The following is a 27,759-nucleotide window of genomic DNA, read 5'->3' on the forward strand; positions in this document are numbered from 1 at the left end:
AGATTTACGGCACGTAAAAGAACCTCATGTCTCTAGGAGACCTCTGAGCTAAATTAGGCAAATTTCCCGCCCAAGTAGTTTCCAATGCCTCCGGTAGATGGGGGAGATTAGGTACCACTGCCAGAGGAGGGACGACCTCACTGACAGAAAGGGACTAACTATTAGATACCACTGCCAGTAGAAGGCCGAAACCTCGCTGGCAGAAGGGAACGATAGCAAGCACCAGTACCGGTAGGGTATGGAGAGAGTAGAAATTCAAAGGGGGACGCACAATAGATCAAACTGGTCGCGGTGCATGGGGAAACCCACCCCGTCAATACTCAATACTCAATAAACATAAGTAGGAAAATACTTTAATCCATCTCGAATAAAGTGTATGAGCTGGAGCCATCTGGTCTAGGGTACGAACCAATGACTTCGGGACAAAGATAATAATTTCCGAGATCCGAAGGCCGAGAATTTCCATACTAACTAAGAACTGTTAGTTTCTCAGGAGAGTCTCTGCTGCATGGCTTAGTTAATCTCTTCTCACAGATATATCTTGCTGTGAACTCTTTTTCTTACTTCTGTCTTTGTGCATGTTACAGCTCTTGTTACGATAATCCTTTCTTACCAAATGACCTTTAGTCGCTGCATATTTATGAGTTCCTCCTTTGATATCTTCACATAGACCGCATAAGTTATCAGCTTCTGGTTCCCCCAATAACAATGTGGCTCCGTGCGAGCTGGTAAAATCAGAGGACGCTAACGTCATTTCATGCATGAGCTTGAAATTTTTTTTAGTGGGACTGAATTTTTAAAAATACGAAGTTGTCAGAGACGTGGAAAGTGGAATATAGGACTGCGGGAAATATTTAGTATGATCATAACTGAGTCATCGCAGGTTCTTAAGTTATAGCTTTATGAAGACATAAAAGGGACTCTGACCGTCCAACCCGGTTTCGGCGTTTCTTCCACTTGGAAGCAAAGAGGTTACCAACTCACAGAAAAGATCACTGTTCTTAGTGGGTTTCTATTAGGATTCACTCCCAAGTGCTCAGTATTTACTCCAGATGACTCTTGCGGTAGGAAGAAAATGCATCCCAAGATGCTCCATTTAATCGTATGCGTTTGTTTTCATGGACTTGGTTTGTTGGCTAGGTTTTTTTTTTGTTGCTAGTGGGGTGGGACTAAGTCCCTTGTACTGCGGCCACTTCTGGCCTATTGTACCAGCCCCAGATGATAAGTGAGGGTGATTGTGGAGCAATTGATGGAATGAAGATTGGCAGGGGAAACCGAAGTACTCGGAGAAAACCTGCACCAGCGCCATTTTGTCCACCACAAATCCCACTTGAACAGACCCGAGATCGAACCCGGGTCGCCGCGGTGGGAAGCCAGCGACTAACCGCTTGAGCCATGGCGCGGCCTCCTATTTCTGTCTTAGTTTCAGGTCTGTCTATATTTAGCACAATTTTAATTTATTTTGTTGGTTGCCCCCCGCCCCAACCACTGCGCCATACGCCTTAGGTTCATAGTGCTTATGTAGTTAAGCACAGGGACAACTTTAACTTTTTCAACTTTTCATTGGTTGTCCAGTGATTGAAGTTAGCTCTTTCTAAGGGACCCAAAAGAGTAGGTGTCTCCACCCTAACTTGAGGACGGAAACATATCTAGCTTCCGAAACGTTGTGTTCTATAGTTCTTAGAACACCAGACTTTGGGCAAAGTTCAAACCCCCAGTTATTCTGAGAGCTTTGCACTATCGTTAGAACAGATGCTTCTGCTTGTTTAAAATTGAAGTTAGTAACTATAATTTGTGATCCTTCTGAACTCTAAAATGCACCTCTCACAGAAGAAGTATTTTTACTGCTTTCCTTGAAAGTGATTTTGATGTGTTACACTATCGGTACTTACGTCCTTCTTCCTGTGTATTGGCAGTGATCGCATTAACGCGGCATAAAATAGCAGAACTTCCTGTTATTAAACAAGTGTGATGTGTGTGGGCTGGACCGGAACTTGCATGATAGGGCTCTGTTTTCATGAAGAAGCTCCTGCTATCCTGTCCACGCATGTCAGTTTAATAGCGTTTTAATATGAGAGCATCATATCCCAATTCTGTTAAAAATGCATCAGTAACACATAAGCTTGATGGCCATGTTCTGTACTGATTTCGCATTGTATGCTTTTTAGTTTCGTAGGGTGGGGTGAGACTAAGTCCACTTGGTACATCGGCCATTAATTGACGTGTGGGAACATCCCACATACTAACACGCGGTTTCGCCTGTCTAACAGACAACACTCACTCCTAGTCAATATCACATTGCCGCAAATTCAAAGTCAAATTCAGAGTCAAAGTCATGTTGCGACTGACGGTCAGTCAGTCTGTCTGTCTTGGTGTCGAGCCCCGGCTGGTGCTCATGACCAGATATTACTTTTTAAGTGAAAGTTACAGTCCTGTCAATGTGGGGCGCCCTCTCTGACGAGAGGTCGGGTCTGTCATTTGTCAGTCATAGTCTGTGTCAATAAGTCCATTGTCAGTATTTACATATTTTTACAAATTTAATCTTAATTCCTATTTCTATGTACAATATACAGAAGGCCTCTGTCAGTCCATGCTCAATACAGCAGATTTTGTCCTATTTCTACCAGTATTCGCTACCACGGCAGTCTAGTCACTTGAACGGTCGCATGCCTGACCGCCGCCAAGTTTAAGCCTCTTATACTTTCTGTGGCGGGCTTCGCCTTGTCCGATGTTGCGAACATTCTCATTATCATGATTTTGTATGACTTCTGCTTGTTGCCTGCATAATTTTGTTATATAGTTATATAATTACGGGATTTTGAATTCCATGTGCAAATCGCGGACCGGTGTGCGCCTCGGAAAATTGCCAATCGTGCGGAGAACCTTGTTTTGTAGGCGCTGCAATTTCACTAGATGAGAGTCTGCCGCAAACTCCCGGGAGGGACTAGCATAAGTCATTACGGATCTAATGAGAGCTTTTTGGAGGGTCTTTTTAATGTAAGCGCTCAATCGCTCACTTTTAAATAGGGAATATACTCTAATGAATGTTCTGAAGGCCTTGGCTTCGATCATTTCTATGTGTAATCTCCATGTCACTCTCTTATCGAAGATTACACCTAGATATTTTGCATTATTAACAAATGGAATATTTCTTCCATTTAGAGCAAGACAAGACTCAGGCGGGCGACGACGAGAGAAGTAGACCCCTTGAGTCTTATCTTCATTAATTGTTATATTCCAGCTCTCACACCAGGTCTCTATTGAGCTGAGACCGCGCTGGAGTTTTCTAACAATAAAGTCCTCCTTGCCATCTGTCGCATACAGACAGGTGTCGTCCGCAAAGAGGGCCATGTGAACATCATGAGTCTGGGGGGCATCATTTATATACAGGTTGAAAATATTAGGGGAAAGGACAGAACCTTGTGGCACTCCTGCTTGCATTTCCCTTGGCGTTGACATTTCGCCTTCAACCGAGACCCTGAATATACGTTTAGAAAAAAGAACCCAATAAGTTTGGTCAAACTGTTCGAGAATTCCAATTCTGATAACTTATACAGCAAGCCTGAGTGCCACGTGGTATCAAAGGCTTTTTCCAAGTCCAAGAACACCTCAGCCGTAGTCATTTTATTGTTGAAATTAAGGGTTACGTGGTCCGCCAGCCTCATACATTGCAATGTCGTGCTGTGAAGTGCACGAAAACCAAACTGACTTGCGTTGAGCAGGCCTCTTTCTTCAATATGTTTACTGAGGAATTTCAAAATTACTTTTTCGAATAGTTTTCCTATCGTGGACAGGAGGCTGATCGGACGTAAATTTTGAGGAAATTTCGGGTCTTTACCGGGTTTGGGTAAAGTTATTGCTTTTGTTTCCTTCCAAGTATTTGGAAAATGAGAGAGCCGAAAACAATGATTGAATAAATGGGTTACATGAACCAGTGGTCGCCTTGGAAGGTGCCTGAGGCATTCATTTGGGATGCCGTCAATTCCGCAGGCCTTTTTTAGTTTCAGAGATTTTATTAATTTCTGTACGTCACATGGTTTGATTCTTTGAGGGGGTTTATCGTCTACGATTTCCAGCAGAGCTTGAACTCTAGCCTCCATCCACCGTTCATGGTTATTGTCACACAGATCATGCGGGATGAACTGAATTTCCAAATAGTCAGAAATTGCGTTTGCTTTATCGGAAGGGTGATGGCCTACTTCCATGAAACTCTATGTTCCACTTCGGTTTACTGGATCTTACACATTCAGTAGGACTCCTTGGGAGGGTGATCAGTTCGACGCAAGGCCTCTACCTGTACACAAACACAGAAAGACGCACACACACAAACTAAATATCCATGCCCTGAGTGAGATCCGAACTCACGATACTGGCTTCCAAGCGAGCGAAGACAGTACATGCCTTAGACCGCTCGGCTACAGTGACCGGCTCTTTCATAACGCTTGCTCTTCACCAAATAACATAAGAATGTTCAAGTGACGGATAATGAGATGGGCCATAAACATGTAATGCAGGGAACAGATGAATATTGCATAAATAATATTAGTGGGAAATCTGAAGGTGCAAAACCACTAAGAGGAGATTGAAGAGTAATATTAAACGACCAGAACAAATCAAAACCTATTGAGGAGGAAATTAAGAGGCGATTGAACTCTGGTAATGCTTGCTACCCTTCAGTCCAGATACTCTTGTCTTATCGTCTGCTGTCCAAAAACTTAAAAATTAGAATATACAAAACTATAATTTTGCCTGTGGTTCTGTATGGGTGTGAAACTTGGTCTCTGACATTAAGGGAAGAACATAGACTGAGGGTGTTTGAGAACATGGAGTTGAGGAGAATATTTGGACCGAAGAGAGATGAAGTGACAGGAAGTTGGAGAAAACTATAAAATGAGGTGCTTCATAACCTGTACTCTTCTCCGAGTATAACCACCTTTCAGCATGGTGCCGTAGATTAAGGCTCAATCAAGTCAACCATTTTAAACGCTTGGTTCTTAATTTGTTATTGCTTTGAGGAATGCTTAGTAATATTTTATTAATTTGATCTAACGTCCACATGGCTTTGATAGAATCATTGTTGTCCTGGGTCATCATCATCGTTCAAATAAATAATCATCAGTTTCTTCTAGCTTTCGTGTCGAACCGCCATTACTGTTGCCTCGTATTCCGGGATCAGGTGTTGAAACATGTGACCGAAAACCGGATATCCTGAGTGAAGCTTTTATTGGTTTTTCGCAGTTCGTCAGACAAAGTGTCGGGATGGGATCTTAAATTAGGTCAGTATTGCTTCCTTTCGGCCGCCTCTGTGATCTAGTGGTCAGCGTTCCTGACTACAGATCCAGAGATCCGGGCTCGAATCCCGGCGGTACCAGATTTTTTTTTCTGAGAAGTAGTTGGTCTGGAACGGGGTCCACCCAGCATCGTGATGATGATAACAGAGGAGCTATTTCAAGGAAATAGCGGCTCCGGTCTAGAAAACCGAAATTAACACCCTCTATCGGCAAAAATTGACACTAAACTTCGCCGACAAGCGGCGGTCGCTTGGGTCGATATAGTTCGCTTGTGGACTAAAAACCACGGAGTTTTTTTTTTGCTTCCTTTCACATACTTTGAAATTAATTACCAATTTATTATTATTTTATTGTTTAAAAATCCATAAACTCAGGAATTGAAAACTTCGGTTTATATACCAAGAATGATCACAAGTTACCACCAGAGTAGAAGGATCAAGCTGCTACTTGCGTTGTATGAAGGGCTTGCTATAAATAAATGTAATTGACATAAGTATCTAGAATCTTATAAATCTCACGCATCACACAATTTATTAGGTTGACAAACAAGTTACTTGTGATACTGAATCGGAAAATACTCCATAAGGTGATTGGTAAGTAAATTGCGACGTATTGCATATTAGAAATATGACAATATGTATGTAAAGAATATTAAAATAAGACTACAGCTTCTTAGAATTCATGCATTTTGTTGTCCCATGGCGTCATTCATGGCAAGAAGAAAACCTGAAATAAAAACAATTACAAATGTAAAAATTTCGTCTTGATTTAAGAATTATGCGAATAATCATCTTATGCGCCGTACATTACAGCGATGCCTCGCAATAAGTATGAATCTGTCTAGCTGAAATTAAGCATATATATTTTAACAGAAGTACGCATAATGTGATACAAAGAAACGCTTTGTATTCATCTCCTCGTGATAACTTCTATTAATCAGAATAAAACTTATGGTCAAAGCCGAAGTCACGTTAGGACCGACGGTCAGTCGGCCAGCCGGTCTTGGTGTCAAATCACGTCTCGGAGCCAAGACCATATTTTTGTTAGTGTCATTTGCGGTCTTGTCTAGATCGAGTGCCCTCTCTGGAGAGAAGACGAGTCTGTCATTTACCATGGTAATAGGTGATCTACTTTTACAATGTTACATGTCGCCATTTTACTTAGTCAGTTGTCGAGAGGCCGGTTCCTTGGCCTCTTCTTGCTGTCTGCACAGTTGCGTTATGAAATCATATATACAGTACTCGTATATGGTACGTGCAAAGTCATGCTCGACTCGCGGTACCAGTGGTGTTGTGGAACTTATTTGCAAGCGCCGTAATGTCAAGGGGTGGGTATCTTCCCCAAATTCTCGGGCTGGGTAGCACAAATACTTCTATCAGTCTATCGGTTAAATTGCTGCTGTGAAGCCGAACGGAGCTTAGCACTGCCCTTAGGTAACCCAATTTAGGACCTCTCTTACCCAGGAATGCACGCTATAACTTGTGCGCAATAAACTAAGGGACTTCCCCACACGAATGATGACGTACAGTATCAGGTCAGTGGCAATCCCAAGAATTTTGGTTGCATTTTTCCTTAAGGGCAAGCAAGTCAAGACCTTATTGGTCAAATTCAAAATAATTAGTTTATTTTAACCAATCAGCTAGCACTACCCAAGTAGTGAAACTATGAGATGGAATTTGCGTGGGTTGGCTTCACCACGCTTTGGCGAAGCTGACGCCACGCAGACACACAAAAGTGGGGCATTGAATAGGGTAGACGTGTCCGAGAGTGGTATACACAAAAGTCAAACCTCGAATAGTTTAGACGTGTCCGGATATACTCTGAGAATTGAATAAACAAAACAACATCCGAAAAAGTGGGAGAGATATATATATACGATAGACTTATACTTCAAGACTTCGAGAGAAAGGAGGACATTTTTGTGGTGTTGACAGACAGCACGGAGGCAAGGACTGAAGCAACAAGTTTACTCGACATTTCAGCAAGGCATTACGGGATACAGTGAGATATAAAGAATGACTGCGTTTTCCGCAGAATACAGTAGTTCGGCTGTGAAGATGGATTTCACAATGAGTAACCAGATAGATTTGTTAACAGAGTTTCGAGGACTTCACATTACATCAAGCTCAACAGCCACGGCGACCAGTGAAACAACTGCTTCGGCAAACGTGGCAAGTCTGCAAGAATGTCCAGTGTGAAGAAGAGTCGAACTCACTGGACAAGAAACCCGGGTTTCGGCATCAAAATATGTCGAAAAAGGAATACATCCCTCGAGGTCTTGTTTCATAACATGCATAAGAGGTCCTCTTGGAATACTCCGGAAATATAATTTGGAATGCCATCAAAATCACAGGCTTCTCCTGATGCCAAAGGTTTTATTTCTTTTGAGACTTCATAAATTCGGAACTTAACAGAGATATCTTCATCGACGGTAGCCAGCAGGGCTTCAGATTTAGCTTCCACAAAACGTCTATGATCACAGTCTCACCAGTCATGCGTTCTGAACTGGTTTTCTAAGCATTCTGCAATTACGTTGCAGAAATTAGAAATACAGGGTTATTCAAAAAGAATGAACCGATTTCATGACGCATTGCTTCAGTTCTCAAGCATCATCATGGAATGAGTCAGTGACCATTTGAAAGAGGAGTTATCTAAGTTGTGAATGGCTGCCACAGTGGCGCTGAAGTCGCGTCGTTCTTCCGGCAACGTTCAGTTGTTCGTTTACCCTCGGAATGGCGAGTCCTCAGCAAAAGGCGTTCTGTGTTCTCGAGTTCGCGAAAACAAATTCGGTTGTCGCGTTGCAGAGTGCTTTTCGAAGGCGATTCGGCATTAATCCGCCCTGTCCTAAGAACATTCGACGGTGGTTTCGACAGTTTCAAGAGAGTGGGTGTCTGTGTAAAGGAAAATGTTCAGGACGACCACGAGTCTCGGAGGAACAAGTGGCGAGAATCCGTGCTGCGTTTGAGAGGCCTATGGTACAATGAATTGCTAATGGTGTCTTTGGTCTACCCCTTTTTGTGAGGAATTTCACAATAAGCCATATTGCTTGAGATGTGACTTCTCAATTTGCCAACCTGGTTTCCCATTTGTTAACTGTCTTTTCCTTGCCATTCTTCTGATATTTTAAGTAACGCAATTTACTGCCGCTTTACCTGGTTTCGTGCCATAATTTTCTGAGCTTCCTGTTATGATGCAATAATCAATCTAAGCAAGGTATTTCGTATTTCTGATCTAGATTCGTAGTTTTGTAGACGATAGCCTGCATGCTGAAGTTATAGAAGCTGTTAAGTCACGTGCTGCTTTATCAGTTTTATTAGAAGAACGAATATGGATATTTTGCGATACAAGTTTTGCGACGAGACTTTGAAACGGCTCACGTGCTGTTAGTTTTTCACCTGGATCTGAAGCCTCCTTTATTTGAACATTTTTCGGAATACTAAATATTATCTATAATTCTGTACAATCGGTCGGTTAAATTGATGCTGGCCCTCGCCAGCTCAGTAGTTCTTGGTTTCGAATCCCGCCGAGACCCAAGATATTTTACGTGTTTTCAAATGGGGCCTCCTCTTCTAGAAGAGGAATCTGACCACTACTGGTCACTCCCCTTCTACTTGGAGTGACTCGAGTGTTCACTCACTAATTCTCCCTCGCTTCCACACGAATACATACAGAGTACCTCAGTTCTGTTTACGTAGCCTCCGGTCTGCCCACATAAGAATACACCGTCTCCCATATTTCTTCTATTGTTGCGTGTTTATTCGTGGCCTAGCAATGGGATCGTTTGTCTGATGACGTAGGACAATAATTACTGTGTCATTGCCTAGCAGCGGATATCGCAAATGATGCCGCGGGAACGTTTTCACCAGCCATGACCTAATGACGGCCATTTCTCTTGACTCCACTATTATGGCCTTCAGCCATTATAACACAATACACATGTTCTCTTTTGCTATACTCCACTTTCGCCCTCAACCTAAACCACTGACTCAGTATAACTGACTGACATCGAGTTGGAAATAAGAAAGTGCCATTATCACTGCATTTTCTATTTCATTACATAGCTTGCAATGTCTCTTGCACATCAATCATATTCTTTAATAACAGTAATTTATAAACTTGTGTGAAGCACGTTGAAATGAAAAGGGGAACTGTTTCTTTCATATACAAGCCTGTGCTTCTCTCTTTTCTGTTTTCATTAACCCCTTCATGCCTTTGTATAATTCTTCCTCTCCATATTAATAAGAATTACGTCTTCAGCCTTCAGATTATTCAGTTACGTACTCGTACATAGTGCTGCCCCCTGTATAGGTAAAATGTACTGTGGTGTGAAAATGACGTCACCTTACACACCGAGAAGTAAGACGCAGAGTTAGTAACAATTTCCTGTATATACTTTTAATTTACAAGCATTAAATTGTAATATTAAGGTAAAGTTATTGTTAATAAATTACATTAAATTCTAATGAGGAATTATAAAGTTTTAGTAGCTATACAAGATAATTGTGAATAAAAATAATCTGATGATGTCCTTTCATCGAAACATGTTGCTCTAAGTGAATTAGAGGACGTATATAACTTGGGTATATCATAGTGAAACCAAATGATGGACAGAAATAAAAATGGAGATGATACGATGCAAGAGGGCTAAATGTGCTTGAATTATTGGCTGTTACTCTATCGCTAGTTCAGCCGGTATTATTGCCAAGTCGACTGAAATATGGCACAACTTTCTGCCAGAAACGTGTCTAAGAAATTGTCTTTTGCATTTGCCCCGTTCTTGTTCAGTTAACAACTTAGAAATGTTAAATATGCTGTTTAGAAATTACTTCTTCAATTTCGTTGCAATGATAATAACTACAACTACTCCTGGCAAAAGTAGTTATTTTCTTTTTCCGAAATATTGACTGAACTATGTCAGTGTACGTCTTACAGTTTCGGAGTAAGCCCAAGCCTCATTGTTTGCATTTATTCTGAACTGAAGGCAGTTTCTTACCTCGGGATCGGCTTCATAAGTGCAGACTGTCACAGCATAGGAAGCATCACAAGCGTCTTCGTATTCTGCAAAATGATGTGTCATTGTTACAGAGGCTACAGCGCAAACAAATGAAAACACTTGGTGTGAAGCAGTCACTACCAGATTATTAATGACAGTAGTTAAAAGGGTATTACGTCCCTGTCCTTGGCATCCATCTATTGTTATTTCAAATTTATTTGCATTAAAATCATCACAATAGAGGTATGAGATTACTTAAAACCACAAATTAGTTTTAGTTGTACTTCGTTGCAAATAACTGTACCATATTCTAGATTGTCTCATGTAGAAGCTCTAGATACTGCGGTGCTTATCTACAGTAAGCCACTATTGAGAAAAATTGCGTAGTTTTATTCAGGCTTAATATAGTTAAAGCAAGGAGACCTGATTTATATTTTTATGAGCAGAATTCAGAAATCTGTCCCACTAGTGCCTGTATGTAGCAGAGAAGAGAGAGGCATTGTATCACTCTTAGTCATCACAGGCTGAAGTCAATAAATTACTGGTTATTGAGAAGAAAATTCAAAGATTTTTTTTTGCCCAAATAAAGAAAAATGATAGCTGGCGAATGGAAACAAATCAATAATTAAATCAGTTAATCAACTATGAAAATATAATCAATTTTATACGTGCACAAAGAGACTCATATCTTGGTCACGTAGAGCGAATTCCAACCAACTGATCAGTTAAAAGCCTGTACCCATGGAAACCATTAAGTACAAGCCCAATGGGCAGACCGGAAATACGATGTTAAGGCTGACATTAAGAAGATAAAGATAACAAATTGGAAGATAACAGTCCAGGACAGGACCAAGTTGAGAGGTGTGGTTGAGAAGACAAAAAGTCTACGTGAGTTGTAGCGTCAAAATAGAAAAGCAGTCATTGCAGGCAAAATAGAAAGGAAAATTAGAATTCCATAGTAATTATAACCATGAAATTATTGATGAATATTATAATTAAATAAAAAACAAACGACGGATCAAACTTCAACATAGCCTACATGAGACAGAAATTAAATTCAACTACAAAATTTTTAGTGTAGGCCCAAAACATCTAATTTCATCTATGCCTGTTGAGTAGGAGAGAAGATTAATGGCTTCCGGATCAAGATCCAAACAAAGGATCTAGGAGAGCTGAATACTCGACGGCATATTTTGGTTTTTGTAGACTCATTCAAACTGAAAAAAATGGATGTCTTCTAGTGACATGATGTTCGTTATGAAAAACAGCCTTCACTTCTCAGGAGCATTTACAACTACAATGTTAATATGTACTCACTGTCCCATTCAACGCGGCACTTGTCTATTGCTGCGCCTGTTCTGTCACCAACACCGTCCGGCAACATCCTTTTTGCCATTGAAATGGCGGCGTCTGGAATGTACTTTCCGTTCTTCAGCTGTTCAAAGTTGTAAATACATAGTTAACAGGTAATCTGATTAATTCTTTAGTTACTCTAGCTCTTACTCAGTACGCTTACTAGGTTCTTTCGAAATTTAATTAATAACTAAAAGAACAGATTTGTTCCCTTCATTGTGTAACTTCATTCTGTGTCTCTCAGTGATGAAACATGCAAGCTCACAGATGCAAAAGGAAACAGATGACTGCTGACATGACGTAGCCTCTGTGTGGGATGTGTATATGCACATTCATTCTTTCGTGTTGCTACAGACTTATAGGAGACTCTAAATTTACTGACTCAATCCAGTAGAATTTCTCATATTTTTGCAGAATTGTAGTTGCCCACCTTGTCAAGATATCCCCACATTTTATGGAACCCGAAAGTTAATTATTACTGTCACATGTGGGGAGGGGGGGTTACGCTTGACGAAAATAACGGGTTCTAAATGGGATGATTGGATTTATTGGCACTTCTGTTACCAGTTCTCTTAATCACACTCAATTATAACGCTATCGATGTTCTGCACACTTTCTGTTAGCCGTTGCACTCGCACTAGGATTCTTTGTCTTCACTAGTCGTCTCCTGGCAACGGCTCCAACATAGAAACCAGCTTCAAATCCCACTAAGTCATTTTATTATTTCGAGGAACACGCGGTAACGTAGTTGGTTGGGGCACTGTGTCACAAGCCGGAAGGTCGCGAGCTCGAGTCCCGATGAGGTGGATTGTTTTCAATTGGCCTAATCCTTCCAGCCACATTATGGCCGTGGGTTCGACTCAGCTTCTAACAGAAACGAGTAACAGGAACCTTCTGGGAGTAAATGGTGGTCGGCGCTTAAGTTTGACAACCTTATCGCCATCTGTGAGCCTATTGTCTAGAGAAAATGTGGGAGCCTCGACGTCTCATAACCCTATGGGCCTTCACGTCCTATCACAGGGATGACATTAATTTTTACCTCGTTATTTCGTCTTCGGTCACTCTGCACTCCTCTGTCATAATATTTACTCAACTAATCTTCTCAATTCACTAAGGACATGCTCCACTCTCGTCCTGATACTTTCAACTAAACTAACCTTAGCTACAACAGATCTTCGTTATATAGGCTCCGCGCGGACTACACAGAAAACAGAAGTAACGTGATTGCTACCCAGCTAGTTTATTGGCGTGCTGACTACTGCCTAGCAACGAGCTATAGTATTCGTTCACTGAGACATAGTTTCCATTGTTGCGCGCTGGAATATGTTAACCAAGCCGTTCCCTATTAGTGCTGTGAGTAAATCAGTTACAGTAGGTTCTTGTGCTTCGCCACTGGTACATGCCCTTAGTCACTACTTTCCATGCAAATCCGTTAAGATAAATCTCCCATATGATCTATTCTTTGCAGGATTTGGACCAAAATTTTGATGCATTTCTAACCTCACCCCTCCGTGACAAATTTCCCACAAATATCGTTTTCCTTTATTTTGTTATGCTACTAAGTCTTGCGGTTAGAGTACGGGATACCGTTAAAAGAGATCCTATTTTTTTATTGCTAGTGGGATGGAACTCAATCACTTGAATTTCGGCCACTTCTGGCCTATTGTACCAGCCCCGGATAGGTGAGGGTGATTGTGGAGTAATTGGTGGAATGAAGATTGGCAGGAGAAACCAAAGTACTCGGAGAAAACCTGCCTCAGTGCCACTTTGTCCACCACAAATTCCACTTGACCAGACCCGGGATTGAACCCTCCCGCCGCGATGGGAAGCCAGCTACTAACCGCTTGAGCTATGGCGCGGTCTTAAATAGATCCTAAGAGAAATTATGTGAATTGCATTCATCTACCTCAGGATAGGGGATCTTGTAAAACCTGTAATGACCTTTCAAATTCTACAAGAGCAGTAAATTACTTAGGTAGCTGAAAGATTATTGGTCTTTCCAAGGGCTTATATAGGTCCCATGTCAGGTAACTTTCTTCTCAGTCGCAAAGTGTTCTCCTTTACCCTGTACAGGCTGCGCTATTGTCTATATGTATGTGCATCTATATGAATGTTATGTACAACTTACCGACTGCATCTTCCCCAGGATACATTTCATGTAGCACTGAAAACAAAAACAGATATAAACATGTTTCTATGTAGGATTTAAGGTTCTAGCAGCGATCATTACGAAGACGTCTATCTTCTGGTATATAACGTCGTACAGTCCGTTTATAACCAACCCTAGAGGATGAAACTTGGATATGGTCCAATTTACGACAGTTAACGTGACTAAGCTGCCGTTGTAGCATAAGATACGTAACATAGGCATGATGCGTTCCAAAGCCTGTACCGACAGAGGACTTATATACTCGTATAGTGCAGAAGGAAGAATTTTGAATAACACGCTATATGTGCGATGCGCAAACTTGTCGAAAGGCCAAACATATTCAGAAGACACACAACCGTCTTCTCGCCAGAGATGATGTTACATAGGGATTATTACCGCAAGGCTTCAGTTAAAAAAATATTTGTGATCAAGAGTCTCAAGAGGCTTGACGCTAAGACGAACTGATTGGCGGTAAAACTCTACTCGTAAAGTAACTTTGACTTTGACTTTGGTTAAAGCCAGCCCTTATATACGGAAGAACATGCCGCAAAACATGCCTGAAGGCTCTTCCTTCCTGCCTCATCTGGTTTCTTCCTTGATATACTATTCCATCCTGAAGCTGGAGGCGACGTGTTCCTCAGAAACGTCATTTCATTTTCAACGGACTACACGGTGTTATATTTCAGATGATAGAAAATTTGATATGTTTCTAGTTACGTTAGGAGTAATCATATGCACTAGTTGTGTTTCATTCGGTATAGCTCTATGCGTTAATAATTCCAGTCGAGAGAAGTGGGTTATTTTACAGATGTTTGAAAATCTAATATAAATTTGTGTATTCCTGTACGATGAACAGTTTTTAAAATTGAGTCAGAACTCCATCCTCTCGCGTGTTTAAAATTCCCGTGTTTCTTAAACAGGGAGAAATACTTGTCGACTAGCAATCCAAGAAATTCTGGCAGTATATGAAATTAATTAAATATTCAATGCAAAATCTGTAAGCTACTGCCATTCAAATCGTCGTTATAGAATGAACTTCTCGCCATGAAAAATGAAACAAAATAAATTTTGATAATTAATATTATATTTCAGCATCCTGTTGCATTGAGATATAACTTATAGGATTTCTTCCGTCTGTAATGCAACAGTATTAGTTCACATTTAATTCACTAGATGTTCTTTAAACGTTTAAAATATCATTAACATTATTAAAATACATGTACATTCGGTTTTATGCTACATGTTTGGGCCGCACAGGGCCATCTTCAGGCAACACATCTTAACGGAGTCTACTGCACTCTGCACTTGGTCAAATTGTATTCATTAAGTCACATCGGTGCTGTTGTTATAAACTTCTTTGAATTCTGATGTTGTAGGATGATTTTCTTCCTATATTAACAGAACTAGATACACACAACTAAGCGAGCGGCACACCCAATGGGACACGAAAACAGCCGAAGAAGAAAATCATCCTATAAGTTCACCCTACAGAATCAGAATTCAAAGAAGTTAATAATAAAAATAAAAAAAGACATGCCTTAATCAATATTATTTGACCAAGTTCACAGTGCAGTAGGCTCCAGCCTGAAGCTGGCCCTATAAAGCTAAAACGCCATATGTACATATTGTCGCGTGTTGCCTATGTAACGCGACAAGTAAATTCACACGGGATTTGGCTAAGACGTTTATTGGACAATCACTTTTACACTCGCACTTACAATTATTATAAACTTATAACGTCCTTTAGACTTTTCTCTTCACTCTTATAATTACTGGTACCGATGACCTCGGTGAAGTGTCTTCTGTCCTTTGTGGGATGCGAGCTGGCTTCTGCTCTAGTCGGAGCTTCTCAACGGAAAGTCTTTACGTAAATCTTCATCACTCCATCTTAACCACAAACTCAGTCCATCACAGACTTTAGCGATATTAGGTAGCCTATAGGAATGGCTGAGTTATCGTAACATAGCTTCTAATATAAATGTATTATGAGTAATTAAGCAGTCGCGCACAGCCGATAATTTCTGGTACTCCAGCTACAATTTTTGGCGAAAAACTAATAATAATAAATTAATTAATTGCTTATGTGCTGAGCTCAACAGTCAGCATCCAATTACATAATCAGCACGAATACAAACAACAGCAGCAAGAAATAATATTGTGTCGTAGCACCCCGTTGCACATCACTTACGTATTCCTGTTACTCATTATCCGTCTCATATGTAACTTGATTTTTAAAACATTTAGAAGTTTTAAATGTTAAAATGTTAAATGGTTTTCTACGGCGAACATTCCCTTACTCTGGGTTCCCGAACTATCCCGGTTCCTCAGCTACAAATTTCTAATGGAAACGGCTCACAAGGACTGAAGAGCGGCAGTTCTCCAACTCACCTACTCTTCACTCACTCACCAACCAACTTTCTCCACTGCACTGCACTGCACTGCGCTAACTAAACTCGGTCGGTCGAGTCATATAGCCTCGAAGGAGACTGTATAGAAAACACCGCTTTCAACAGTATTTCCATTCTTGCGCGCAGGCTGCTGCCTACCAACAGCTCCAGCACTGTTGCATATTTACGAAGAGGTTGCATAACGATGGCCGTTGCCTCATTATTTGCATCACTGTTGTTTTGTAGCAACGTGTCTATATGCCACAGTGTTATATGTTCCCTGAAGGGCACTTCCTTTCTGCTTAGTTCATTCAAATCCATGCAAGGAGTCCAAGGTTGATGGGTTGATACATGTATAGGAAGATCTTATGGGTCTTGTTTCGTAATAAACCAAGGAAATTTGATTATTATCTCACCTTAAGATTTCTGTCATCAGCGGCAAACTGGCCGTTAGAAGCTGCTTCCAAAATGTCTGAAAATTGAACATTTTTCGCTTATTATCACGTAAATAATTGACTGGCATACATTCCCTAACTGAATAGTGTTTTTTTTTTTTTGCTACTGGGGTGGGACTAAGCCCCTTGTACTGCGGCCCCTTATGGCCTATTGTACCAGCCTCAGATGATAGGTGAGGGTGATTGTGAAGCAATTGGTGGAATTAATATTGGCAGGGGAAACCGAAATACTCGGATAAAACCTGCCCCAGCGTCACTTTGTCCACCACAAATCCCAATTGACCAGACCCCGGCATCGAACCCAAGCCGCCGCGGTGGGAATCCAGCGACTAACCGCTTGAGCTATGGCGCGACCTAACTGAATAGTAAGTATCGTGAACCGTATCTAAGATCAGGGTCCTGTTGTAGAATTTATTTTCAATTGTTTACCATCCTTCACGCAACAATATGAAGATTTAGAAATGAAGCCTTTTAAAATTCGTCACTGCACGTGTTTTCGTATTTACAATATTCTTAAATTAAGTCAGTGTAGCTCCTGTGTGCTACATGTATTGTCTTTTTGTTTGTCTATTGCTTATCAAATGTGCAATGTGATGTTGAGGCGCCCGTGATAGGCAACGGACACACAAGAGACAGTATATGTGGCACAGAAGGAGGAACTACACTGACTTAATTTAAAAATTTTGTAAATATGAAAACACGGATCGCAGTAGCGCGGAAGGCACGGCAGTTCCCCCGAATTTTGACGCATCTGACGATGGTCGAGCCCAATTTTAAAATTATTTTATTTTAAGTCTTTATATTGTTGCACGGTGGACAGTAAACAACCGAAAATAAAATCATATTATTTACTTGACTATGAAACATGGAGTTTGAAAAATGCTGATAGCAGAAGACAGCAAAATAATTAGACAGTAGAGATAGATTGCAGGATCAACAAATAGGCGGGCTAAAATGTGGAGACGTGTTTGGTAGCGTGACGCGATGATGGTTAGGTGGTCCATACACGTACGAGTCTGGCTCGCGAGTCCCGCTCGGCGAGGAGCCGGGCTCGAATTAATTTCATCACACACGTATGAGCGTGGTGACCCACACACGGACGAGTTTGGCTCAATGGAACCCGAGCCGAGTCGGACTCGCAAGCCAGACTCGTACGTGTATGGGCCCCCTTACTGTTGGCCCAAGCACACACAATAGTGACCACAGGAGCCTTATAATAGAAGAAACATTACATCCAAAATGACAAAGGGATATAAACGGAAAGATTTAATTTAGTTTCTAAACTCTGAAACTGATTTAAAATCGAAAAATTCTAGTATAAGAAGAAGGAATTATAAAAGAAATACTGTACGTGGAGGAAGAGGCTATTATATGTGAAGTTCCATGTTTCGTATTGCTGCCTACTCAAGGCGAGTGACATTTCTTAAACTGTGCTATTCTAAGTTTGTCATTTCAATTAATTATTATATATATTTTTTTTAGTGGCGTGTCATACATGTCAGTAATAATAGAAGTACTCTTTCAACGCCGTGCCCCGGTGCTAGGTATACATACCCATACTGACTCCTGATTTTGGCTGGCACATGTTCCTCATCAATTTCCCCGCTTGTCGCACTTGGTCCATGGTCATTGCCTGAAAGCAAAGTTGGCCATAATTACCAGCAACATATAAACTATGCTAAACCAAAGAAGCCGGTATAAATTGCGTCAAGAAACTAACTCCATTGAGAATTAGCAGTCCTTCAGATAGCCAAGACTTTTATAAGACTCATAACTTCGTTGCTACAATCACATTTTTCGATTACGAGCAAACTGAAAACAATCGTCATAATAAGACTATTTTTAATATTAAATTTAATTTTATCTTACCACTTATATTTAGGTTCTCTAAGCGGTCCCAGCCCTGCAAGTTTCATGAATAAAATTGTGTATGCATTTACCTTTCCACATATTGATGCTTGCTACAAGCCACACCAATCTTATTCATGTTTTAGTATACCTAGTAATACTGTGACGTGTATACCCATTGCTCGGTAACTACTCGGTAAACACATTCCTGTAGAGGCAAATGCGCGCAACAGTAGGAAGCCCATTGCTAGGCAACAGGTAAGTAAACACCCCTCCTTAACAATAAAGGCTCTGTTTTCTTCCTTATCCGTGCGAAGTGGTTATAAAGAAGTGTCCGGCAGCATAGGGCACTATAGAAGAGAGTAGAGTCGAGTCGAGCTTCGAGGCGTCAGTCTGCCAAGTTATGAACTTGGTAGCAGAGGAATGGAATTGAGTTGGCAGTTGTGGAATAATAACAAGAAAAGAATTAGACTGTGAAAAGAAGGCTTCATATATTATTTGAAGTTACAATGGGACTCTTATAAATCCGTTGCCAGGAAACGACTAGTGAAGACTGAGAACCCTAGTGAAATTGAAAGTGTGTAGAATAACGATAGCGCTGTATTCCTGTAGTCCCGAGCTGAATGTACAAGGTGTCAATAAATCGAATCATCCAATCCATAACCCGTCTTGTCAGTCATGCACAGACTCCTAAATCTTGACAATATTGTGGTTAAGAGTGTATATTATGGAGCATCTCATTATCTAATTATCTTGATTGTTCTGATTCTTCCTTTCTCTAAGACACGAGTATTTCCCTCAGAACTGCACAGAAGCTGCACCAGCCGGAAGCGTGTACAAGCGATACTTTCCGTCTGATTCCATGTGTCACTTCAAAAAGATAAACTTTTATGTTTCATCTGCACACCAGAGTGAAGGGTGAGGTTAATTTTGATCCGTCATTTTAAATATTTGCCCTTCTTGAACTTGCGCAGTCACATAAAGAACTGAGCGACGTAGGAATATTAACTGTGTGTGATATAAATATAGATTTGGTTAACGTCTTCATTTAAGTTTTGAAACAACTTTCGATGTGACGATTATTAGACGAATTAGGGGGGAAATTATTTTTTACTCTCAGTAGTGTGATAATAAGTGACATTTTAACTGATGTTTTGTATGACTGTGAAACTTGGTCTCTTACATCAAGGGAAGAGCGCGAAATGAAGGTGTTTGAGAATAAAGTGCGTGGGGAGAAAGTTGAACATCAGGAAGATGAAGTAGAATGATCCATAACGTGCTGTATAATGAAGATATGCTTAATAATAGTCGTCACCAAATACAATACAGGTGATCGAAACAAGAATTAGGGGATGGACAGAGAATTTATCAATCATGCAAACGGAGATAAATTCATAGTAAAATCATAACTGGAAAATCTGAATGGAAACCATGAAAATGGATGAGAGAATAGTATTAAGAGTAATATTAGAGACTGAGTTTGACAATAGGAGAGAGTTTGAAGTTTCGTCTATCTCGGTGGGTCCAGTGACCTTTCCAAACATTGTAATGAATATTTTAATATTCCAAAAGAGAAACAAATTTCTCTACCCTCTAGCATCTATCGGCTGTTTAAAGCCATTATTTTGGAAATTGTCCATTATCTGATTTCATGAATTGGTTTGGTTTCTTGTTCAGCAGAACAGAATATTAGAAACAAACTACCCTGTTGGGCCCCCCTATCATCATTTAAATATTTAACATAATGCGTTTTCTTTCATGTCCTGTTCACCTAATGAAAGAAACAGAATCAATTTCCGAAAAGAAATGGCTTTAAAGGCGCGTCCATATTACTCATTGTCGTGCTCGTGCTCCCCAGGCTTGTGCTCGTCGGGAGACTCGTCTGGCTTTTACTTGTGCTCGTAAATCTTCGTCCACACTACTTCAGTTGCTCTCCAGGCTTCGGTGCATGAGGATCCATATATTTACTCGTAGTTTAATTTATTGTCTATAGCTTTTTAATTAAAAATTAAAAATTTGCTTGTCTCGTGACTTGTCATATCTTCCATATTACTCGCGAGCATAGCGAGTCACACGAGCACGAGCACGAGTAATGTTGACGCGCCTTAATACATTTGAACAATGGGCAAGCTCCAAAACAATAGTATTGAACAATAAATCACATCATCGTAAAATATATAAGACTTAGTTCTTAGCTTTCCAAGAAGGTCCATTGTGTTAATGCAGTCCAATAATTTTAGCGTGATTAACAACACAGCAATAATTTTGTTTCTAAGTCACAATAAATTCGCAAAGTCAATGAAACATGAAGACTCTGAACGGTGTGATTCGAGCATAGGCAGAGGTCTCAATTTTGTTATAAAGTAATTAAATTCTTAACTGATTGATTTCGTATTGGCTACGCTAAACTATTGAATTCTCTAATTAGAATGTTCCTTGCTCAATTAGGTAGGCGATTAGGCACTTTACGAACAGATTTTTCTGATACTTACATCGGAATTTCCCATTAGTACGCTGGCCAGAAGTGCCATAGCCACATACACGAATGCAGACCGATCCATATTTCTTCTATGCCTTAATTAACAGCCCACTTAATAATGTCCTTAGAATGTCATAGCGCCGTATTTATATAGCATCAGGGAACCGCTCTAATCCTTCCAATATTAAGTACAGAGAATTGATTTGTACTTGTTGAAATCGACAAGGCCGACAAATAATTATCATAAAAATTCTCAAATTAGAGACTGATACAAAAATACAAGGTAAAAATAAGGCGTCTTTTCGCTATCCAAGCGTCTCCGTACCCTAAATAAATGGTTATATGCCCCCCTCCTAATCCGCAGCTCTTCCGTTTTTTTGCTGAGGAATATTATCACTGAACTGTGAAACTGGAAGCGGGGTAATCCCTTGTACCTGCCCATGACTGACTCTTGCTTATTACAAGATTAATAACGCACATTAGAGCTTCAGTGCTTTCAGAAATTGCTGGACTATGAGAATTCAGAAACGTATCTCAATTAGCGTTGTGACGTAACGGCAGCTCTCAGAAAGACTCTGCTGCAGATGACGTAATAATAATGGAGACATATTGTCACTTTATTATTTTTGTATACAGTCTACATGGAAACTGTCTTATAGTAACATCTTTCCGTTTATCTTGATATATTTTGAACCAGCTGACGTCATGAAACTTGATACCAATGTTGTGTCTTATATTCTTGCGTCAGAATTCATGTTATTGATAACAACACGGCTGCCGTCCGAAATTCTGATTTCGGAGCGACTGTAGTATCGTTAGTATGGCTGAGTATTTACTCCATGTAAGAATTGTTGAGCCACAGGAACAGCCGTTGCAAAGTAATACACGCACGCAACAATATAACAACATGGTTATGCAATCCGTTTCTAGACAACGGCTCGGTAAACACATCTCCGCGTACTTGACCGTACTATGCAACGCGATGACGTCATCAATAATACGAACTGTGTTTTCCGTGGTGTCTGCGCAGAGGGCTTATAGAAGAAGTGAATTCAGAAGCTAGGAGCAGATGAATGTACAAGGACAAGAATGGGGCATGGCCTTAGTGAATTGTGAAGATTAGTTGAGTACAGATTAGGGCAGGAATGCAGAGTGATTGAAGACAAGACCACTTCATAGTGATTTGAAGTGACAATTTGTATTGAGATCCGTTGCTAAGAGACGAATAGTGGAAACTGAGAATCCTAGTGCCTGTGCTAAGGTGAACTGTTAATTGTGTAAATCAGCGATGGTTCTGTTTTAATTGTAATTGAGAGAGAGTGAGTAACCGAAGTGCCAATAAATCCAATCATCCGAACTAGAACCCATCATTTTCGTCACGCGTACCCCTTACACGTAACAGTAAAATACCGCGAGTTGGTGCAGTGTTGTGCAACATTTTGGAAGACAATAATTGTGTACAATGTAAAATAGGAACATAGCGACTGGGAGAAATACAGTTTTGCTGATCATGTGAATGTGATAAGCCAAGTTCTTACGTTTGCAATCAGATCTCTAAAATTTGGATTACAGAGGAATCATACAAGTATGTGGTCAGTGAGTTACCTACCTGAGCACTCAGTCAGCCAGGAAGATATTCACTTAGTCAGTCTGTAACAAGTTTTATGGAAAGTAATATCTGCTTCCATCATCAGGATAGAAGGGTAAGGCAAGAAAAAAATCTAATCCCCTGCTTCTTACCTAGCTAACAGCGGCCTCCGTAGTCTAGAGGTAACGTCCCCACCTCATGACTCAAGGTACGCGGGTTCAAACCCGGCGGAGGTCGTAGAATTTTTAAGGGCGGAAAAATTCAGGGAACAAGTCCTCAGGGAGGGACTTTAAGCCGTGGGTCCCTTGTCGTAGCTTTACGGCACGTAAAAGAACCTCATATATCCAAAGGAGGTCACTGAGCTAAATTCAAGGACATTTCCCGCCCAACAGTAGTCTCTAACGCCTCTGATAGATGGGGAAAACATTATTATAGATACCGCCAAGCCAGTAGAGGCCGAACTCACTGGCTCGGTCGGGACTGATGGTACGCACCAATATCGGTAGGGTATAGAGACTGGTAGAATATCATAGAGGGAAGCACAATGGACCAATACTGGTCTCAGTGCATGGGGAAACCCATCCTCTCCAATAACGAACTAACTAACTAACTCCACAGAGCTAAGTTCTTCTTGAGAAGTCAACATTCACTCAGCTACTCAAGAANCTCAATGGACTTATACCGAGCTACACAGTATTACATCCTAGGAAAAAGTACTCTTAATTGTCACCGCTGTGATAACCTCAAATTCAACTATGTGGATTAAAAAAGAACTCACTCACTCATTCAGTCACTTCATGGAACATTGTATATGAGAAGCTAGTAGTGACTGAGGTGGTCACGAAAGAAAGGAGCTACTAGGAAAACCTAGAGGTAGGTAAGAGGATAATATTAAGATGGCTCAGGATAGGGACCAGTGGATGGCTCTTTTGAATACGGTAATGAAACTTCTGATTCCATAAAATTTGGAAATTCTGGAATTGTTGATCAACTGTAGACTTCTCAAGAAGGATTCGGCTCCATGGAGTTCATTTAGTTAATTAGTTAGTCAGTCAAGAAATTTATTGCCTTTTATGGAACTCGAAGGTTCATTACCGTGTTTACAAGTGCCCACTTTCGGTCCCTGTCCTGAGCCATCTGCAAGAAATCTTCAGATATTCCGAATAGAAACGTGTTTGCATTCCTTGAGTGCGTCATGGAGGCTAACCTCCCTCAAATCTCGATCTGTTCACTCTAATAACATCTGGTAAAGAGTAGGTCAGCACTTTGTGAAGCTCGTCGCTGTGTACTTTTCTCCATTATCTAGTTACTTCCTCTCTTTCTCTCACTCAGAGGCCGAAACATTCTCTTCAGGTCTGTACTCAAAACACCCTCTATCTAGGTCTAGATAATGAAAACACAGTAAAGAAATAAACAGGAGGAGATATTCATAAGAAGGGTCTATCGCTCTCCAATACTCGTGCAGGTTTCATGTACTGTTGTCAGATGGACCTTGTCTTTGTCGACATAGACGGTGCCATGCTAAGTTGACAACTCTGATTAAAAGGAACCAGGGCACGATAATGCCTCAGAATAGCAGTGGCACCCAGAGGCGACACTCCTTATTGGTTCGTTTAGCTTCCACACAAAAGTTAAAGCTATCCCTGTAACAGGCCGTGGAGGCCCATAGGGTTGTGAGACGTCGAGGCTCCCATATTTTCTAGACAATTGGCTCACAGATGGTGGTTAGGGTGTCAGCCTTACACGCCGGCCGCCCTTTGTTCCCAGGAAAATTCCTGGTACTCATTTCTTTTAGAGGCTGAGTTGTTCTCAGAAACATAGTGAAGCTTGATTAGGTAAATTAAAAAAAATTTAAATAATCTAATCGGGATTCGAACCAGAGACCTTCCGGCTTGTAGCACAGTGCCTCAACCACACTACCGCCTATCCCCTCCTCTTTACTTCCACATAGTCTGTGGATACGTTTGCTATCGACGCTGACCATGGCGAAGACTGGACCTCAGACACGCTTTGGGCGTATCTACTCTCTGAGGGCAAAAAGTACTTGAAGCGGCGGCCCAGCATTTAGCCCTGTAGGACGGTTACATATATAAATGAGGTTTCCTATGCCCTTCTCCAACTGTGCATGCAAGGGTCAGACTGGTTGACCTACTCTGGAATACCTGATTTAAGTTTGACGTCTTTTCGAGACGTGGATGGTAGAAAGAGGTCACCAAGCCTTAAGAATAACAAATTACGACGTAAATGTGCAACGTTGACACCGCATTCAGCACTACACAACTTGAGAAACCTTTAAGAAATTATTGCGAAACAACAAGGCACCTTTGTGATCTTCTTCTACTACTCGGAAATGAAATTTATTGAGATAGACTTGAAAGGATTCTGACGAGAGCGTATACTGTACTTCTTTTGGCTTGTTTTGGATTTCATCCATCGTCTGGTATGTAAAAGACAAAAGACCACGACGTTTCGGAGACTGGATCTGTCTCCGTCTTCAGGTGGGTGGGGAAGGTTAAACCTACTCAGTTGGGCCCGTTAGAAAGAGCTAGTCTCAATCACTGGGTCCAGTCCACCTGAAGACGGAGACAGATCCAGTCTCCGAAACGTCGTGGTCTTTTGTCTTTTACATACCAGACGATGGATGAAATCCAAAACAAGNAAACAAGCCAAAAGAAGTACTGAAATTTATTGAGTTCACCAAAATTCGTGGTCGAGTGGATAAATAATCAGCATCTTACGGGAGGATCCGGGTTCGCGCCTCGAACTGGAAACCTACTTTCCTAGCTGACCTAATTCCCAATATTTGTAACGGAGTAATATTTCAAATTGTTAAATGCCCGCTTTCTTCCACATTGTTCCAATTAATTATTCACTAATTATTCTCTTGCTCAGTTATTCCTATCTTATGGATTGTGACGCCGTGTCTTCTGTGTTTGTTGATCTCAAGAATTTGCTTCCGTCATCTTCAGGTTCTGCTCTCTGACGAAGGGTTCAATGATCCCATGATTATATCCAGTTTTTAGGTCACACGAATTTATGTGAGTTTTCAGCGCGGTAGAAACGAAGAGGCCGATCACAGTGACCACACGGTCTAAGGTATGACTAGTCTTCGCCCGCTCAAACCCTGGGGTAATTAGCTCGAATCTCACTGAAAGGCATGGATGTTTCTGTGTACTTTTATTCTGTGTGTAAGTAGAGGCCTTGCGACTGGCTGATTCCTCGTCCAGGGAATACTACCTCCTGTGTACAGGATTAAGAAGCAGCCTACTAAAGAGTTGTATTTCCATATAGAGGGAAACGAAGACGTTGAACCAGTTGGGAAGACTGTAAAACGTCCTATTTGTACCTGGAAAGTGACCGGTGGAAAGGTCGGTAAAACATTTGATGAAGTTTTAGTGATTTTCTTGAGCTATGTTGGTTATCCATGGTTGTACCTTAGAGCAGATCATGATTGCTGGTGCTAAACCTTACTCTGCTCATCATTCATAATCATCATCATATCTTGTTCGACGTATAACCTCTTCAGCTGAACTTCGTCAGAAAATAGCCTAAATAGCCTGATCGGTAGAGCTAAACATTTTTGGTTTTTCAGATATTGCAGTTAGGCATGATAAAAGTCCCAAGTAGCGGTTTGTCGTAGGTCGACGCTTCCGCGGTTCCCTTGACGTGTAAACCAGGTGTGGGCCAATAGAGACCGCACTAACATGTTAAGATTGCAAAAAGCAGTATTCGATCTAGGTCTAGGGGTCTTCTGTATAAGCTTACATTATAGGTAAGATGAAAAGGTGCTTAATTACTTGAACATTACTCATGAGTTATGAGTCGGCCCGAGCGGCCAAATCTATCGAGATCGCTGTCGTAAGGAAACCCGCACTCTCCAATAGGTAGGATTTTTAAGATATTTCGCTGTAACATCTGTTAAGAGCATCCATTTCTAAGAATGAAACTTTTATTAGCTATGAAGAAAGCAGTCTTCTGGGATTTGGCACCGTGTATATGTGGTGTTAACCGACNAGCTACGTCATATTTTACATCAATTGTACTAGAGACGTGGATGCACGATCTGCCACCGTCACCAATAAAACTTTGCTCTATGACTTATCTGTTTCATGCAGACCTGACCAAAAAGTTCAAGCCAGGCAACTCGTACCATCTCAGAGAGGCCTGAAGATGAGAGAATGACAGAACGAAAAGTAAGAAGGAATGCAAGAAAAAAGAACGAAGGAAAGAAATGACGAATAAAAGCAAGGGATAAAGAGGAAGAACCAAGTAAGATAAACAGGGATGAAGACAAACGAACGATTCAGTAATGAAAGAAAGATAAAACATAAAGAAAAAAACGAAGGAAGAAATATAGGAAATTGAAAATGAGAAGTAGAAGGGAAGAGAAAGAAAGAAATCTCTAAAACTCCTTTTAAATTAGTCCTTAACATTGATAATCCGCTGTAAACCGTCTATATTTCATCCTCGAACAAATCTTAAATTTGTATATTTCCGTTGCAATTGTATATATTTCTCGTATATTTTTGTCTGTACAATAATAAAATTAAAAAACTGCACAATGAGGAGCTTCATAACTTATACTCTTCTCCAAGTATAATTAGAATGATCAAGTCAAGGAGGGTGGGATAGGCAGGGCATGTAGCACGAATTGGGAAAGGATGAATGCATATAGGTTATTGATGGGAAAGCTAGAAGGAAGGAGACCACTGGGAAGAGCAAGACGTAGGTGGGTGAACAATATTAAATGAATCTCAGGGAGATAGGTATGAGATAGTATGGGCTGGATTGACCTGGCTAAGGATAGGGACCATTGATAGGGGTTTTGTGAACACGGTAATGAACCTTCGGGTTCCGTAAAATGTTGGGAAATTCTTGAGTATCTGCACAATTGGAAGTTTCTCAAGAAGGGCTCAGCTCCATGAGTGAGTGAGTATACGAAAATCATATCTGAATCTTTCCATTACCCACCGATTTGAGGATTGAGGTGTATACTATCAATCGTTAAGTGAATAGGCACGGAGTTTGGATTGGTAATCTGATTTATGCGACTCAAATCTCCTAACTATCAGGACTACAGTGCTATCGCTTGTTCACACACTCTGCAGCTAACTATAGTACACACTTAAGTCTTCTCAGCCTGCTGTGTCTTCACCTGTTGTCTGATAACGGCTCCCAACACCGTAGATCCCTCAGTTTCCATGTTCAGCGGCATC

At 40.8% G+C, this 27,759-nt stretch overlaps 1 protein-coding gene across 1 annotated transcript; it reads right to left on the minus strand.

Moving 5' to 3' along the window:
• Positions 1 to 5,661: 5,661 nt before the first annotated feature.
• Positions 5,662 to 21,083, minus strand: LOC111872825 (general odorant-binding protein 19a). The gene is made up of 7 exons (XM_023867028.2): positions 20,969 to 21,083; positions 18,183 to 18,261; positions 16,590 to 16,645; positions 13,766 to 13,801; positions 11,602 to 11,719; positions 10,285 to 10,349; positions 5,662 to 6,017 (listed from the first exon to the last, which is right to left on the minus strand). The coding sequence occupies exons 1-7, from the start codon at positions 21,035 to 21,037 to the stop codon at positions 6,000 to 6,002; spliced, it is 441 nt and encodes a 146-aa protein (XP_023722796.1). The 5' UTR covers positions 21,038 to 21,083; the 3' UTR covers positions 5,662 to 5,999.
• Positions 21,084 to 27,759: the final 6,676 nt, after the last annotated feature.

The sequence above is a fragment of the Cryptotermes secundus genome, unplaced genomic scaffold (genome assembly GCF_002891405.2).
Source record: "Cryptotermes secundus unplaced genomic scaffold, Csec_1.0 scaffold79, whole genome shotgun sequence".
NCBI classification, from domain to species: domain Eukaryota; kingdom Metazoa; phylum Arthropoda; class Insecta; order Blattodea; family Kalotermitidae; genus Cryptotermes; species Cryptotermes secundus.

Coding starts and splice junctions, on each gene's coding strand:
- LOC111872825 (XM_023867028.2), bottom strand. CDS start 21,037: ATGGATCGGTCTGCATTCGTGTATGTGGCTATGGCACTTCTGGCCAGC. Junction 13,802..16,589: donor CTGATGACAGAAATCTTAAG/GTGAGATAATAA, acceptor TTTTGTTTTCAG/TGCTACATGAAATGTATCCT. Junction 11,720..13,765: donor TCCTGGGGAAGATGCAGTCG/GTAAGTTGTACA, acceptor AACTTTGAACAG/CTGAAGAACGGAAAGTACAT.